Here is a 15,609-nt window from a genome sequence, read left to right as displayed (position 1 = left end):
CAGCTTGACCATTGCTTCAAAGATCTCAGGAAGCTCCAGGACACCTGATTATCTGGAGGTTTCCCTATAGCACACACTACATCTTTCCCTCTGGCCTGAAAGAGGGTGAGGTCTATTTCCATTGTGATAGGAGGCAAGTCTGAGTTGATAGGATCAGGAGCCTTATGATGGGTGAACTAATTCTCTTCCATCACTGAACTGAGACCTACCAAACACCAAGTTTTCAAAGAGCTAAGAAGACAGGTGACTCAGTGGGGCACCCTTGAATGAAGCATGACTCTAGAGCCAACCACACACAGAGAGACAGAAGGATGGACAGTGAGGTCCACAAAGGCTGTTGTGGTGCCTAAGGCCACAGGAAAATGTGGCCAGTCATGATACACAGCAGTGACATGGGGAGTAAGGTGGCTAGCCGCTGACAGTGTGACCATGGGAAAATGACTCCCCTACTCTGTGGCTTCATTGATTCATTTCACACAGGGAAAGATTAGTACCTATTTGATAAGACATTGGAAGAACTAAGTGTACCAACATTTAAAATGGTCCCTGCAGGAAAATAATCCACCTAAAGGGGCTGTGTTATTGCATCAGACACTCAGTAAGGTACCTGGTGCTGGATGAGGAAATATAAGCAATAAAAGGGAATAATAAGCTTGGTTTGGGCAGGGCCAAGGCCCATATCATAGAGTTTGGCATAGCACGCAACACAAGCACAGAGTCATCTCAGAAGCACCACACCTTGTCCCAGCAGTGACAATAGCAATCAATCTGGGCAGATCCTCCTCAGATCCTTTATCTTGTCTGCTATCTCAAGGAAGGGTAGATGTTACATGAAATGTGGAATTCAGCCACGAGTGAGGGAAGAGACGGGAGGAGGAGGGGAGGGAAAGAATGTGAAGGAGGAAAAGGAGAGAAAGTGAAGGGAAAGAGGGATGGGAAAGAGGAAGGACTTTTATCTCCCCACCCAAAGCAATTACGATTTTTTTAATTCTTTATTTTTATTTTAAGTACATTGGTGTTTTCAACAGGAGACAGGAAGTTACAGAGAGTTGTGAGCCACTATTCGAGTGCTAAGAATTGAACCCAGGTCCTGTGGAAGAACAGCCAGTGCTCTTAACCATTGAGCCATCTCACCCCCCCCCCCCCCCCCCACACACAGCTATGATTCTTCCTGCAGCATCTTCTGAATGACACGGGGATATGTTCTGTTCAAAGGAAGCTACTTTGAACTGTGTGATGTGTAACAACAAGCCTTAGTTAAAAGCAAGGGACACTCAGTGCCTCACACTGACCTGGGGAGCTTAGCTTCTCCCCGTCCCCGGCATGAGAGTCTGCTTACAGAAGTGCTGCTTGATGTCTTGGTCCCGTACTTAGGGAAATCAGGCTTTACCTTTGACCTCATTTCTGGACTCTTTCTTAATATACAGCCACTAGGCAGTGTGTACTAACAGGACAAGGCAGGGGTCAAGTGAGTTGGCAGTGTTTGGAAGGAACGTGAGGGGGCCTGGGACTCTAAGGAAACTTGTAGCTTCTCTTCCAGGACTCCCCTTTCAGACTCTAGAACTCTTTAGACCTGTTAAGAATTTGTTTGTCTCATGGGAATCTTTCCTCTGGTCTCCTTCTCATTTCATACGGCAACAATTAAAACCCCAGCTTCTCCCCACAGCTACAGCTTCTCCACCCCAGCTCAGAGGAGTTTGGCCGCATCTGTGCTTGGACATGGGGCATGTTTGCACCCCTTCACCATCATCCCACGGTAGCACATCTCCCTTAGCCTCCAGCCCTTCCAGGATGAGGCAGACAGAAGGACAACTAGAGGAAGTAGCTTCGCCTGCTCAGAGCTGTCCTGGCTGCCATTAGTTCCCAGGAACTGACCAGTGTTTAAACCCAACTTTGTCATCACAGGTACCTGGCTGTCAAAGAACCCGGTCTTCCTCCCCGCTCCTGTAGCTGAGAATGTCTCCCTTAGCTGGCAATCCCACCAATGTCTTTCTTTCAATTAGTCACCTATGGTGCCTGTCTCAGCCTGAGCCCATGCCCCTGCCTCCTCCACCTGGGTTTTGTTTGTTTTGTTGTATGTGTTTGTGTGTTTATTTTTACCCTCCATACCCTATCAGAGCACCTAGGACGCCCCAAGACCCCCTATTAGGCAGACCCTAGCAAACCTAAGATCTAAGTGCCTCCCACGTTCTTCATTCTGTCCCTTTGCGGCTCCTGCTACACTAGCCAGACACTTTTCTAAAGCAGCTCCCTGTCTGCCCCAGTGGACACAGCTCAGGCTGACCTGGAACTCATGATCCTTTTGCCTCAGGCTCCTGTACTAGGATCATATCTATGCATTACCATGCCAGGCTTCTCCCCTCCTCTTGCCCTTTCCTCTACCTTGAGTAGCCTGGAAGATGAGGCCAAGTTACAGTCTCAACCATGGTTGCTCCCTTTTCAACCTTGATGGTCCCTCCAGGACAATAAGCAAGAAGATGGTAAGAGTGGTACCTCTTTTCCTAAAAGCTCAAAACACTGCGATAAGATCCTTTTTTTAATGTTGTGCAAAATGTCTCAAGGAGTAACCACAGCTGGGGATGGAAGTCCAAAAAGGCATGTCTCTCTTCTCAGCTTTGTTGCAACCCTCATCCCTGGAGGTTAGGATTTTTCTCATTGAAGAAGAGCAGGAAGTGTTGGGGCTTGTGGGAGAAATGGCCCTCACAGACTCATGCTCTAGAACACTCACTCCCCAGCTAGGGGTGCTGTCTTGGGAGGCTACTGAACCTTTAAAGGGTGTTGCCTAGCTGGAAAAGGTGGCTTGCTGGAAGCAGGCCTTGAGCATATGACCAGGCCCCGCTTCCTGTCCTGTCTGCTTCCTAAGTGTCATCTGCCGGGGAGCCACCAGACATCATGCTTTCCCGCTGTGAAGAACTGGATTCCCTAGACCCATGAGCCAAAGTAAGTTTTTCTCCCTTAACTTGCCTCTTATAAAATAGTAAGAAACACAAACGAAAGAAGGATCCCATATTCTGATTGTGATATTCTCACCCAGAAGGGCCCCTCAGCTCACCTCTCCAGCACTTTCCTCAGCAAGGTCCCCTGTTTCTCCTCTCAGCATGCCCTCAACCTCCAGAGCTTCCATTTGGCACTCCATCCACAGTGTACCCTCCAGCACCTTCCTCTCACAGGAAGCCACTCGGCCTGCTGACCCGCTTTCTCAGCGTGGCGCCAGAGGCCTGAAACAGTAGAGGAGACGGCTCACCTAGGGCCAGCCACTTAAAGTTCTAAGAGAGAGTGTGCATGTGTGGGACTTGTGGGGAGCCATCAGTGTCTCATTCGCCCTGCTGTAGCCTGTAGCATGTACCAGTATGCTCATTGCTGCTTTGGGGCTCTCTTTTATGCAACTGTGGCTGTGTGACAAGCACACACCCAAACATACAGACATATACAAATACACACACATATACAAGCACAGACATGTCCTTACTTAAACATACACATACAAACACACATACATTCATACTTAAACATAAACACAAATACACACATACATTCATACATTATATACATACCACACACACAGATTCACTCATATATACACACACATACATCGGATGGGCTCTTCTCTTCCTCCTGTCTCTCTGCATCATCTCTGGTGTCATAACTGCTCTCTGTCCCACAAGCATTGCCCCCATTTCCTCTTTTACCCCCAGCTGTCAGTGACCCAGGACATGGCTTTGATTTGATGCGCCTGCTTTGGTGCATGGAGAACACTGATTTTCCTACGACGCAGTTCGCTTCATTCCCCAGCAGCTTCAGCCCAGACTTTCATGTAAATGATGTCCTCAGGACTGCGGAGGAAATGTTTCAAGTAAACAAACAAACCCTCCTTCAGCTGAAGCCTTCTCCCTCCTTGAGCCACCAAGCGCAGCAGTGTGGGGGAACTGACCAGCTGAGGATGGCTTCCCCAGCACTCCAGACCCACACCACTCACTGACACCTAGCCCATGGCATCTTCCTAGCTTGCCAGGGGCCCTCTAGATGGTTGCCTTGATACACCGGGCCTGGGTTTGCTGTGCCCTAGTGAAGACATGCACTCTCCAAGATACCTTTGTTCCAAAGCCTTTCTCTTCATCCTGTTCATCCCCATTCAGCTAGTCCTGACTTCTCAATGTCAGTTCTCTGGTCCATTGTCAGCACTGGGCCTGCCTGGACCCATTGATTCACAGAGCCTCTCTCCTCTCTCTCTCTGTCCTTGTCCCTCCTGCTGTGTGACGGCTTACGGTCTCCCTGTCACTTGGCTGGCAGAGGACAGTGAAAAACTGGAGGCTGTCACTCCTCCTCCCCCCTGGCTCCATCAGTGCCCAAGTAACCTGCCCACCTTGGCATCTGTGAGCTCCAGGCCTACTGTAGGTGACCCCATTTCTGAGCTCTTCTTGCTCTGCTCCTCTTTCAGCCCCTGAGGCAGGGCCCCACTGCCCCTTCCTTAGCTCTTTTGGGTTGTTTCTGACCTGCAGTCAAGCCTGGGGGACATGACGGCGGCAGCAGATCTTTGAAACTGCCCAGCTCCCCGATCCTCTAAGATCCTCTAAGCATGCATCTCCAGCTCCCCAGTAAGTCCATTAGGAGGATTTCCTTCCTAGATTGAGAAACTGCTACCAGCTGACAGCGCATCCTATGACGGTTGACCGCAGACTAGGTCAGGTTAGACCCTGCACTCACACAAAGCTACTTTGGCGTACATCTGAGTTCTTACCTTGTCCATCAGTGTTCTCTGGTCATCTTATTCAAACCATATGCATGTCTCAGTTCCTTTACCTGAAGTGACAACAGAAGTTGTCTCATTTATTGAGATGGCCTTTCCCTTTGGAAACAAACCTCCCAGCCCAATGTCTGGTGACTCAGTGAGCATCCATCCCTTCTCTTCCCCTAAAGTGGTCACATCAGGAACAGTATGAGCACCTGTCTCCTCCTGGGAAACATACTTGTATTCTAATAATGAAAATAAATAGTAAATATAAATGCTGTAGAAATTTAGCAAGGGACTTGAAATGTACAGGGCTCACATTCTATGAATAGACTCTCAGATATTTCTGGGCAAGCTGACTCCTCAGCCTTGAGATCATAAGGAGGAGGTGGACATTTACTCCACAGGGACTGGGGAGGGCTCCATTAGTGGGAGGAGACTCTTCTATTATAGAAAGCATGACCGTGCCCCAGCCACATTGGGGAAGGGGTGGAATGTGCCGGGCTGCAATGAGTGGGGAGTCTGGCCCCGAGTTATTTTGATTTCCATTAACATTCTCTTCTATACGTATTTAACCATAATTGAACACATGTGCTCCTGATTTATTTGCACTTAGTTCATCCAAGTGTCCCTTACAGTCTGAACTATACCGCCAAAGCCTTGAGTTCTTCACTGAAACCTCCATTAATACCCCTGGGAAACAGGAAGTTGCATTTACTGAAATATAAATAAATTCAGCTCTCAGGGGCTTTGTTGGGGCCGGGGTCACAGGAGAGGCAGCTATCCACTATGTCCTCTCAGAACAAGCTGGAAGGACACAATCCCGTAGCTCTGGGACACATGAATGTTTGGAAAATGCATCCATCCTTTGTTCAAACCCCTGATGCCTTCAAGGGCCATTTTTGAAAAGCAAGAGACCCTCCAGATTTGGGTGACTAACTGTCAGTGCAGATTTATTCTCTGCTCCTGTCTACTTTGCATCTGGGCAGCGTAGGCAGGAAGAGAGGAGGAGGAGGAGGACCAGTGACATGTAACCTAAAACCCCTGTCCAAAGATATCCACGGGACTCCTGCTCTCCCCACTCTCTCTGCTCGCTCACCCTCTCGCTCACCCTCTCGCTCACTCCAACTGCACACATGGAACCAATTATGAACAAAGAACGATTGTTGTCCATTCGGACTATCCCACGTGGGCTCATTGCTTTCTTTAACTGCCTCTTAGTGTGTGTCTGCGTGGGAGGACCCTACCCACGGTTCCAGCCCAGCTCCCCAGCATCCCAGTGTCCCACTCCTCCGAGCCTCTCTGCTCCAATTCATTCTCTAGTAGCATAAAACCCTCCTTCCCCTCACACCCCACCCCCATTTCCTATTAGGTTTGTCTGAATAAACAGAACTTTCTTTTTCCTCACTCTCAATAAACTGAGCTCTGGTTTGTGGAGAATAGAGAAAAGCTGGTTCCCAGCATGTGAGTAACATTAGGCTAAGCCTGAGATTCCCCACAGAGGGAGCAACCATTATTTTCATAAAAACCAGGGCAGAAGATGTGTGTGTGTAGAATTGTGTTCAAGAGAGGCAAACAGAATTCCTTAAATCCCAGAAAGCTGTTACTTGTAGTTTTTCTCTGCTGAGGAAGTGAGTTGATTGCTGGGGGTTAAGTGATGAGGGGGTGAGGTGGGGAGGGGGTAAGCTAGCGATGTAGCCATTACAAAATGCCACAGAAAGTTAAAACTCTAGCCCACTTGGACCTTCTGTTGGAATTACACCTTGATTAGAAAAGAATTGGCAGATGTGGATGAAGCAGGGCTTGAGTCATTTCAACACTGTGTAAAATCTCACAGGACTTAGTTGTAATGGCCGCAGACATAAAACTAGTGTCCTAGGGTCAGTGAGATGTCTTGGGGGGTAAAGGCTCTCGGCACTAAGCCTGAAGTTTGATCCTTGGGACCAAAAGGTGGAAGGAGAAAACTGATTCCTGAATGTTGTCCTCTGACCTCCACACCACTTCTGTGGCACTCTTCAAACCAACACCCCCATGCACACTGGCACACAAAACAAATAAATAATGTAAACGTTTTAGACAAAAAACTGTTCTAAGCACACTTGTGCAAGGCGGTGGCACATGCAACTCCTTTGGTTTTGGTCTGATTCATCTGAAACATGGATGCAAAGATGGCAAAGATAGTTTTCCTTCCACCCCTCCCCCACCTCTTTTTCCCGTGTCCTGTATTCACATAATTAATTTGATGCGTCCATTTTCTGTTGGAAGCAGTGGTGGGAAAAACATATTCATGTCTTATGTTCAATTTCATAGAGGTAATTTATGAATCCAAAGAGGCCCCCAACTCCCCTATGTATCGTTGCTAGTCTTCAAATATTTTTTTAATGTTAGGAAGAGAATGAAGTCAGAATGCAGTATTTTGAATTAATCTCTGCTCCAGATGTGGGGGAGATTCCTCTTAGTCCTTTTAAGGTAAGCATGTGACCTACTGTACAGCCGAGGGGGCTTGGGCGTCACGTGGTGGAGTGAATAACGCGTCTGATACAGCCTTGATGAGACAACTGACCTGGTTGCCATCTGCAGCCCTGAGAAGCAAAGTTGACATTTCTGGATCACTCTCTCTACAAGCACTGCTTACCCACTCCTGGGACAGCAGGTCTCGCTGAGCCAGCGCTGCGGGACAGCCAGAAGGAAGCTGAAGGTGCCGCTCCACACCACACGCAGCTGAAGTTGGAGAACTTGGGCTGTTTTCCTTTCTCCCCACCCCCCACCTCCTGACCAACCACATCTTGACTCACAGGGTCGAAAGGAAAACTCTTTCAGCTTTTCGATATTTGGGAACCCTCCTGAAGACCACAGCTTAGCTCTGAAGGAACCTAGCTCATCTCCCTCTTTGCTAGCAACACACACACACACACACACACACACACACACACACACTTGCTCACTCCCAGCCCCACACCATGGTAGTTCAGACTGCAGTGACTCCAAACAGACCTCAGAGACTTCTGAAAATACCTTATGGATCTCTGAGAAGGCGCAGCGTGGAGAGGGTAAGCAACGTGGCCGTGGCGTCTGGCTGTTTGTTTTCATTGAGCAGTTGCTACAGACATGGAGCTGCTGATTTCATTGTGCTTGGAATTTACTGCTGCTACTGATGTTTTCCTGAGCAATTCGAGTTTCCCAGGGCTGCAGAGCTGTGATTCATTCTTTTCTCTCTCTCTCTCTCTCTCTCTCTCTCTCTCTCTCTCTCTCTCTCTCCTGAACAGATAAGTATGAGACTTCTGAGATGGAAATGTCTGTCAGTTGCAGATGTCACGGGGAGATGAAATATGAGGGTAGCGCTGTCCCCCTGGAGCTTGTAGAGAAGGGTGTCAGGGGTGGGAGCCTGACTGCTCCAGTGCTCACTGAAACACACTCTCAGAGCGGCAGATTTCCTCTGCGGGGTGAAAAGGGGGGTGAAGGTGGTGGTAAGGGGCTTTGGAGCCTCGCTGATGTCAGTTATGAAGCCAGTTGGTGAAAAGCCCCTTCTCATCCTTATCTGTTTTATTGTCGCCCTTTCAAACATATTGCTGTCCTTTGGTGTCTGTTTGTTCTTAGTCCTACTGATTTTGGCTGAAGTGATCGTTAATTTCCTGAAAGCCTGTGTCCTTCATGGTAGCCCCTGGCAGAGAGGAGCCTATAAGATAATAATAAGGGTTTGTCTTTCTCTATAATAAAAAATACAATTTTGAGGGTGGCTGTCATGAATGTAAAATAGGCTGCTTGTCTGGAGGAGGTTGGTTCAACATGTGGTGATTGGTGCCTATACCACCATGGGGCAGGGTTATTCGGTGTGCCTTAGTAGCCCCCAGACCCCTATTGGAATCCTGACAAGTCCTTCCATGAACTGGATGTCTACATCCATGTGTTAGATTGAGTGCAGGCCAAAACCAACTCCAAAAGTAAAAGGTAGATAAGTTAACTGACCCAGCTCATGAAAGGGAACAGACCTTAATTCAAATGGCTTTCTTGCTGGACTACTTGGTAGTTAAGGGTATTTTTTAATTTAAAGAAAACCTAATTAAAGGTTCAGCATATGGGGGACTGTCTAGAATATCCAGGCAGAATTGAATTTCTGGCTCTGATAAGTTATAATTTTTTCTATTTGAATTTGTTAAAGGGCATTACCCATTCTGGTTGCGTGTAGGTCTTTAGTTTGAAGCATGTTTCTGTGCTCAGTATCAGTTACAGCAATTAATGTATAGTATGCTTCTACTATGTGCTCCCTTTTATAGCTTTGGAGCATGAGAACAAAAGAATACACAAATTTATCCATCATCTCCTTTGTTTGTCTGTTTCTTTGTTTTACAACACTGTCTCACTCTATAGAACTCACTGTGTTGTCCACACTTCCTTCCAACTCATGGCAATCCTCCTGTGGCAGCCTCCCAAGTGCTAGGATCTCAAGTGAAGCCAGACATCCCAGCCCCGGGGCATGTGGAATGTGATCTTCAGTTCTGATGAAAACCCTTGCCTCTGTGATAGCCAAACCTGTGTAATATGCTTTATTATTGAGATATTTGTTTATAATGACTCAAATATAAATCATGTTTCTCAGGGCTGGGCAAGGGCAGGGCATAGAGGAGAGTATTGTGCTGCTTCTTAAAGAAACAAACAAACAAATCTAGTTACAGGGCTAGAGAGAGGGCTCAGTAATAAAGAACACTTGCTGCTCTTTCAGAGGACCTGGTTCAATCCCCAGAACCACAGGACAGCTCACAACTGTCTGTCACTCAAGTTCCAGGGGATCTGACACCCTCACACCAATGCACGTAAAATAAAATTAAACAAATTATTATTTTTTTAAATCTAGTTACTTTGTAACCTCTCTTTGTATCATTCAAATCTCTAGATGAGTACTTAATATTTAAATATAGATCTGCAAAAATGCAGAGGTGTGCACTTACAACTTGTTTTTTTTTTTCTTTCATTGTTCACCATTTTAAGACAAATCAACAATACAGGAATTCAGATATGACCTATTGCATATCTGTTGGCATGTGTATTTACAAGTAAGGCATTACATTTGAATTATACAAAGCTTATTTCTTCCCTTAAGCATATGCCAAGGTTTATGGACTTAGAGGTGGGTCCAAGAGCTCTGGACCCTTCAAAGCAGCCTGCACTTACTTCCCTGGAGCTTGACCGTTACAGATAGATCTGCGGCCTTCCCAACCCAGACAATGGGATAGAAGCTAATTGGAATATATGGTAGCTTGTCAGGTCCAATTGGGCATTTAACACTGCGGTGCTTCCATGACACTTCTCAAAATGGAAGCCATATATTTATATAAGATGAGGGCAGTTAGGTGATAAACAGCTCCAGACCATGAAAGCTGACCCTCTTGCCCTGGGACTCCAGTACCTAGCCCTTGAGACAGTGGAGAAGGTGCCAGACATTTGGGCGACTGTTATTGTCTGGTAAAACTCAAAGGCTTCAAATTAACAGAAGGCCTTTACTCCAGGCCCTCCAGATACATTTCCTCTCCTTACCATCCTGAGCTGCTAATGAAACATGGAACATGGGGCCTCTTCCCCTCATGCTGTGTAAATAGAGAAACTAGGTACAGTAGGCACCATTGTCCCTTCACATCAGTCCATAACAGGACTGAGTCCTGGAACTTAGTATTGTCTGTCCTTGCCATTATAGAATGCCTTGCAGCCTTTGCTCTCTGGTGGCCATGTGCCATGACAGCCTGGCTCTGAATAGAATTATCATCAACTTATCACCATGACCTCACATAGAAGACATGCTTAGACCTGAGACATGAGGACCAGGAACATTGCATGATTTCAAAGCAATGAGAGTACACGTCTTTGTACATGTCTCTCTCTGTGTGTGCATTGCACATGGAAGTCAGAGACCTACTTCACATGTCATTTCTCATGATCAGTCTCCTTGCTTTTTTTAATTTCATTTTGTTTTGTTTGAGATCGTCTCTCCCCTTGCTGGTTGGAGTTTGTCCATTAGACTGGCCTCAGGAATCTACCTGTGCCCCATCTCTGGCACTGGGTTATGAACATATGCCACCAGGCTTGGCTTTTTTTTTTTTAACATGGATTCTGGGGATCAAACTTGGACCCTTGTGCTTGCATAGCAAGTGCTTTACTGCCTCAGGCCCTTTGCTCCTACTTTTTCACAGAACACTGTGAGCTCAACAGAATGGGGAAGAAGTAGAAGAAACATAAGGTCATGTGTTTGGCAGACTGAGTGAGACTGGGCACGCAAGACTAAAATAAAACAGTGGTAAGTCAATAAACGACATGCTAAGATTAAGACACAAATAAGAAAGGCAGACAGTTTGGGGGTAATAGAAAGCAGCAAGAGGGGATGGACAGAGCAGGATTTGGGAGCTGTCCCAATTGACGCTGAGTATCTTCCTCACTCACTCTCAACCTTATTTTTTGACCTGCTCTCTTGCTGATGCCCAGTAATTCATCTAGATGGACAGCCATCAAGCCTCAGGGATCCTCCTGCCTCTGCAGCTCTCTCCCCAGTCCACCCCAGTGCTAGGCTTGTAGACTTATACTACAACATCCAGCTCTTACTCAGATGCTGGGGTCTAAACTCGGGTCCTTAGACTCAGGTGGTACCTGCTTTACCAACTGAACCATGTCCTCCCTACCCCCTTAGCTTGTATTGTCAGTAACCGATGGTATCTAACAGTTAATTTCCCCTCACCAAGAGAGATCCTGAGAAAGCCAAAACAAGGGTTTTTTGTTTTGTTTTGTTTTGTTTTCTAGTGATAACTTCCCTTGAACTCCCAACTTCATGTATCATTCATAGAAAACAAGGTGTTCCAGGTTCCATGCACACAGGTGCCAAGTCGCTCAACCTACTTGACCATGAGCACCCTCACGCTCTCTTCCTTCTAAAGCAAGTGTTTGATTGCAGTGGCTGAGGGAAAGTGCAGTAAGAAAATCTTTTATGTGGTCCAGTTCAGGAGGTTTGAGTTTGCGATTTGAAATTGAGGTGGAGGTAGGTCCCGTAAGGTGGCTATTGCCACCTCAGTTCTACTTTTGTGATAGAATCTGAGCAACGTGTCTGTCTTCCCACCCAGAGGTTTGATCTTTGATACCTCTGAACTCTTCCTTCAAGGATTTCTCAAGCTGTAGCCTGTCAGAGTTCATGCTCTGAATTCCCAGCTGTGAGGGACACAATGCTTGGTCCCCTAGTGGCTTACCCTCTGACCCAGAGTGCACTGGATATCGCTGTTCTCTTGACAGTCTTCACACCTTGAATCTAATGTGTCCAAAGTGGATTTCAGCACCCACTCACAACCACAAGCCTGCTCCCTACCCCAGCAGGAGCTAACTAAGTATGATCAACCATCAGTGAACATGGATGCCACACATTCTTAGAAATGTATAGCCAGGTCCTTTCATTGTTGTGCCAACATCATAGAGTGTACTCACACAAACATAGATAAGATAGTCTACTAAATGCCTAAACCATGTGGTGCATACAAGCCTGTACATTACAGTTTCTTACTCCTAAAATCCTAATCCTAATACTCTTAATAATGTAATATTAAATCAAACACAATAAAGTATAATGAAATGGGGGAAAGAGATAAACATGAGACAGAGGAGGCTGCTGTTGGCATATCACAAGACATCCTTTTCTAACCAGTTATGGTATTTTCATAACTAGAATGATTACAGTCTAAGATATAGATAAAGGGTAGTATAAGCCAGTAGTGTAGTCATTCATGATCATTTTTGAGTGTCATGTACTGTGTAATTGTCAATGCTAGACTTTGATATGATTGGCAGTGAGCTAGAGTTGTTTGCAGGAGGGTCAAGTGAATAGGACAACTCAATGTACTGTGACATTATGATGGCCACAGTGTCACTAGCTTTAGAAAAATGGTCAGCTTCCTCATAACCTTTTTTTTTTTTCAATACATGGTTCTCTGTGTAGCTTTGCTGTTCTGGAACTCAGTTTGTAGACCAGGCTGGCCTCAAACTCAGAGATCTGCCTGCCTCTGCCTCTTGTGTGCTGGGATTAAAGGTGTGTGTCACCACGACCCAGCAAGATCCCTCATAATCTTATGGGATCTTATGTAGGTCTGTAATAGACAGAAATGTTGGTATGGGGCATGTACCCAAACTAGAACCCAGGTGTCTTCCTGGTCTTCCCATTTCCTTTGTCTCCCTCGAACAGCCACTGTGTGTGCTGTCATTTCTGGATTTGAGATCTCTCTGTCATCTTGCAGTGACTCCCAGCTGCCAGATTAAGACCACTGTCATCTTGTGCCTGCACACTGTCTTCTTATGGTTGCTAGTCTTGTACCTTCTTCTGTAGTCTTTTCAGTTAGATTAGGGACAATTATGTCACTGTGTACATAAAGCATTTCAGTGGTGCTGTGCCTCAGGACAAGTACCAATGCCAGATTATAATCAGGACCCTGCTAATGCTTCTGCCTCACTTATTCCTGCATTACTCATGGACTGTACTCCAACCACACATGAACATATCCTACTACCTTCAGAGTACCATTCTCTCTGTTGCATCAAGGCCTTTGAACATTCTTTCATTAACCTGAAACCTGCTGCCTCCTCCTCCCACCCCTTAACTTCCCATTCCCATCCTTTTGCGTGAAGCTCATATCTTATTGGAAGCTTTTCTAGATGCCCCACCTTCAACCAAAGTCTACAAAAGCACACTTCCTGCAGGTCGCCTGCATTGAAGCTGTCATTTCCATGGATAACAAGCTCCTTGAGAACAAGTCACCTGATTCTTGAATAGTAAGAATAGTAGAAATATTTGATCTCAGACTGTCCATTCATTTTTTACATCAGTATGAAGACTCCAGATGAAATCAGTCAAGTCAGTCAGCCATGCCCAACACAGATCCAAGAGGCCATCCTCTTCTTTCTAAAATAGGGAGTCATTGGCCTAATCTAACACAGTCTGCTTGCTGTGAGACATAAAATTCGGGCAAGGGAGATAGCTCAGTTGGCAAAGTGCTTATCTTGCAAGCACAAGAACCTGAGTTCAATCCTCAGAACCCCTGTTTTTGTTTTGTTTTGTTATTTAAAAGAGCTGGAATGTATGGTGCACATTTGCAATCTTAGTGCTAGGGATTAAATAAATAGATAGGATATAATAGAATGTAATAAACTATTCTGTGGATATGAGAATGAATGAAATCTGGGAGTTCTATCATTAACGTCCCTCATTCTTATGTCTTAGAAGTAAGACATAAATAGGAACAGCCTCAGTTCCCAACCTGACTTCCTGGAAGTCTCATTGTTGCTGGTGGAAAAAGTGTTCACTCTCACGTGTTAACACAAACTGAGGAAATGAAATGTTCTTTCTTGTTTATTCTGGACTCTAAGAGCACACCAGATACCTCTAAGTGAAACAAGGTGGGAGCAACTAGCCTGACTCAAACTAAATGTCCTCCACAAAGTAGTATAAATTTGATGGTTTTATTGGAGGGAGGGGATGAAGCAAGAAAGCTTTCTCTTTTCCTACAATTATTTGAATAGTTTAGGTGAAAAAGGTCTTTTTTTCTTCTTCTTGGAAACACTGAGATGGTGTGATATTTCTGGAGTGGTATTTTTAACACAGCATAAATTAAACCTCGTGGCACCCACAACATTCATTATTCGATGTGTTATTCCAGGTTGACATATTGCCAGTCTATTATTTTGCAAACCATTACATTATCCCAGCTGCTAAGCTGCATAACTTAGGGACCCAGAATACAACAGCATCTCTGTACTCGTGTATGTGGTGCTTACATTTTGAATGTGTTCATGCAGGGAAGTGTGAGACACTACCCAAACACATACAGCAGACAGCTCTTAGTGGATATTTATTTCCATTGAAAGCAGACAGCCAAGAACTGTTCAGACAGATCAGCATATTCACATATATTATTATCCAGCCCCCTCATCCAAGAACACTTTTGTTCTTTTCATAAATATATGCCTCTCTGGAGAAAAAGATTGTGAACTCTCAGGGACTCCAATTCTCTGCTTCACAGAAGGCATGAAAGGTCATTTTCCCCTTGTTGTTAGTGATTAGGTTTAAATGGAAAATGAAAGTTGTGTGTGTGTGTGTGTGTGTGTGTGTGTGTGTGTGTGTGTGTGTGTGTCAGTCCTTATATATGGGGGTGTCTGGGGAGGCCAGAAGAGGGCATTGGATCCTTAATTCTGGAGGTACATGAGTTGTGAACTGCTCTATGTGGATGCTAGGAACTGAACTCCAGTCCTCGGCAAGGACAGTACACACTTAACCCCTGAACAATCTCTCTTGTTTTTGAGGCAGGGTATCTTACTGGCCAGGAACTTATCAAGTAGGCTAGGCTGGCAGGGAGGCTTGAGGAAGCCTCAGGAATGCATCCATCTCTAGCTCATCAACTTTACATTGGAAAGATCTAAGAAGTCATGTAGGCTCCCTGTGCCTACATTGTGCTCAGACCAGAGTGTATTTCAGTGAATGAGATCCAGGCATCAGGATTTAAATCTCCCAAGTGACTCCATTGAGCAGCTAACATTGAGAACACTGTCTCAGAGTGTGTGTGGTAAAGATGGATCACCCATGCCAACTTGAGGAATTCAGATAGCTCTTGTGTTTTATGATGTTTTCACCTGGAAGAGGAGTGGATGTGTGGATGGGGGTGGGTATGTTTGTTTTCTTGTGGTAAGATGGTTAAATGCATGGTTCTTGATGACAGAAAACTCAATTTGAACTTCTTAGGAGCTGACTCTATTTCTGGGACATCCTTGGTTATACCAGGCAGTGCTCTCTGTACTTTGAGTCTATTCTCTTCATAGTTAGACACAGCGTTTTGTAATCATGGAGTGTGGACTGTGCAGAACTTCTT

The 15,609-nt window shown here is 45.6% G+C and overlaps 1 protein-coding gene across 7 annotated transcripts in view; it reads left to right on the top strand.

Moving 5' to 3' along the window:
• Nucleotides 1-15,609, top strand: part of Frmd4a (FERM domain containing 4A) — a 579,710-nt gene that overhangs the window by 281,035 nt on the left and 283,066 nt on the right. Inside the window, exon 1 of one of the 7 annotated variants that reach the window (XM_036187604.1) lies at nt 7,690-7,779. The exons of the other annotated variants lie outside the window; for them this stretch is intronic. Within the exon in view, the coding sequence (XP_036043497.1) occupies nt 7,690-7,779 (90 nt within the window). Of the gene's footprint in view, nt 1-7,689; nt 7,780-15,609 lie in introns of those variants that run through there. 7 annotated transcript variants of the gene reach the window in all.

This window comes from Onychomys torridus, chromosome 5, assembly GCF_903995425.1.
Source record: "Onychomys torridus chromosome 5, mOncTor1.1, whole genome shotgun sequence".
NCBI lineage: Eukaryota > Metazoa > Chordata > Mammalia > Rodentia > Cricetidae > Onychomys > Onychomys torridus.
Note: the sequence above shows the minus strand (reverse complement) of the source record. Positions and strands in the feature narration are given on the sequence as shown.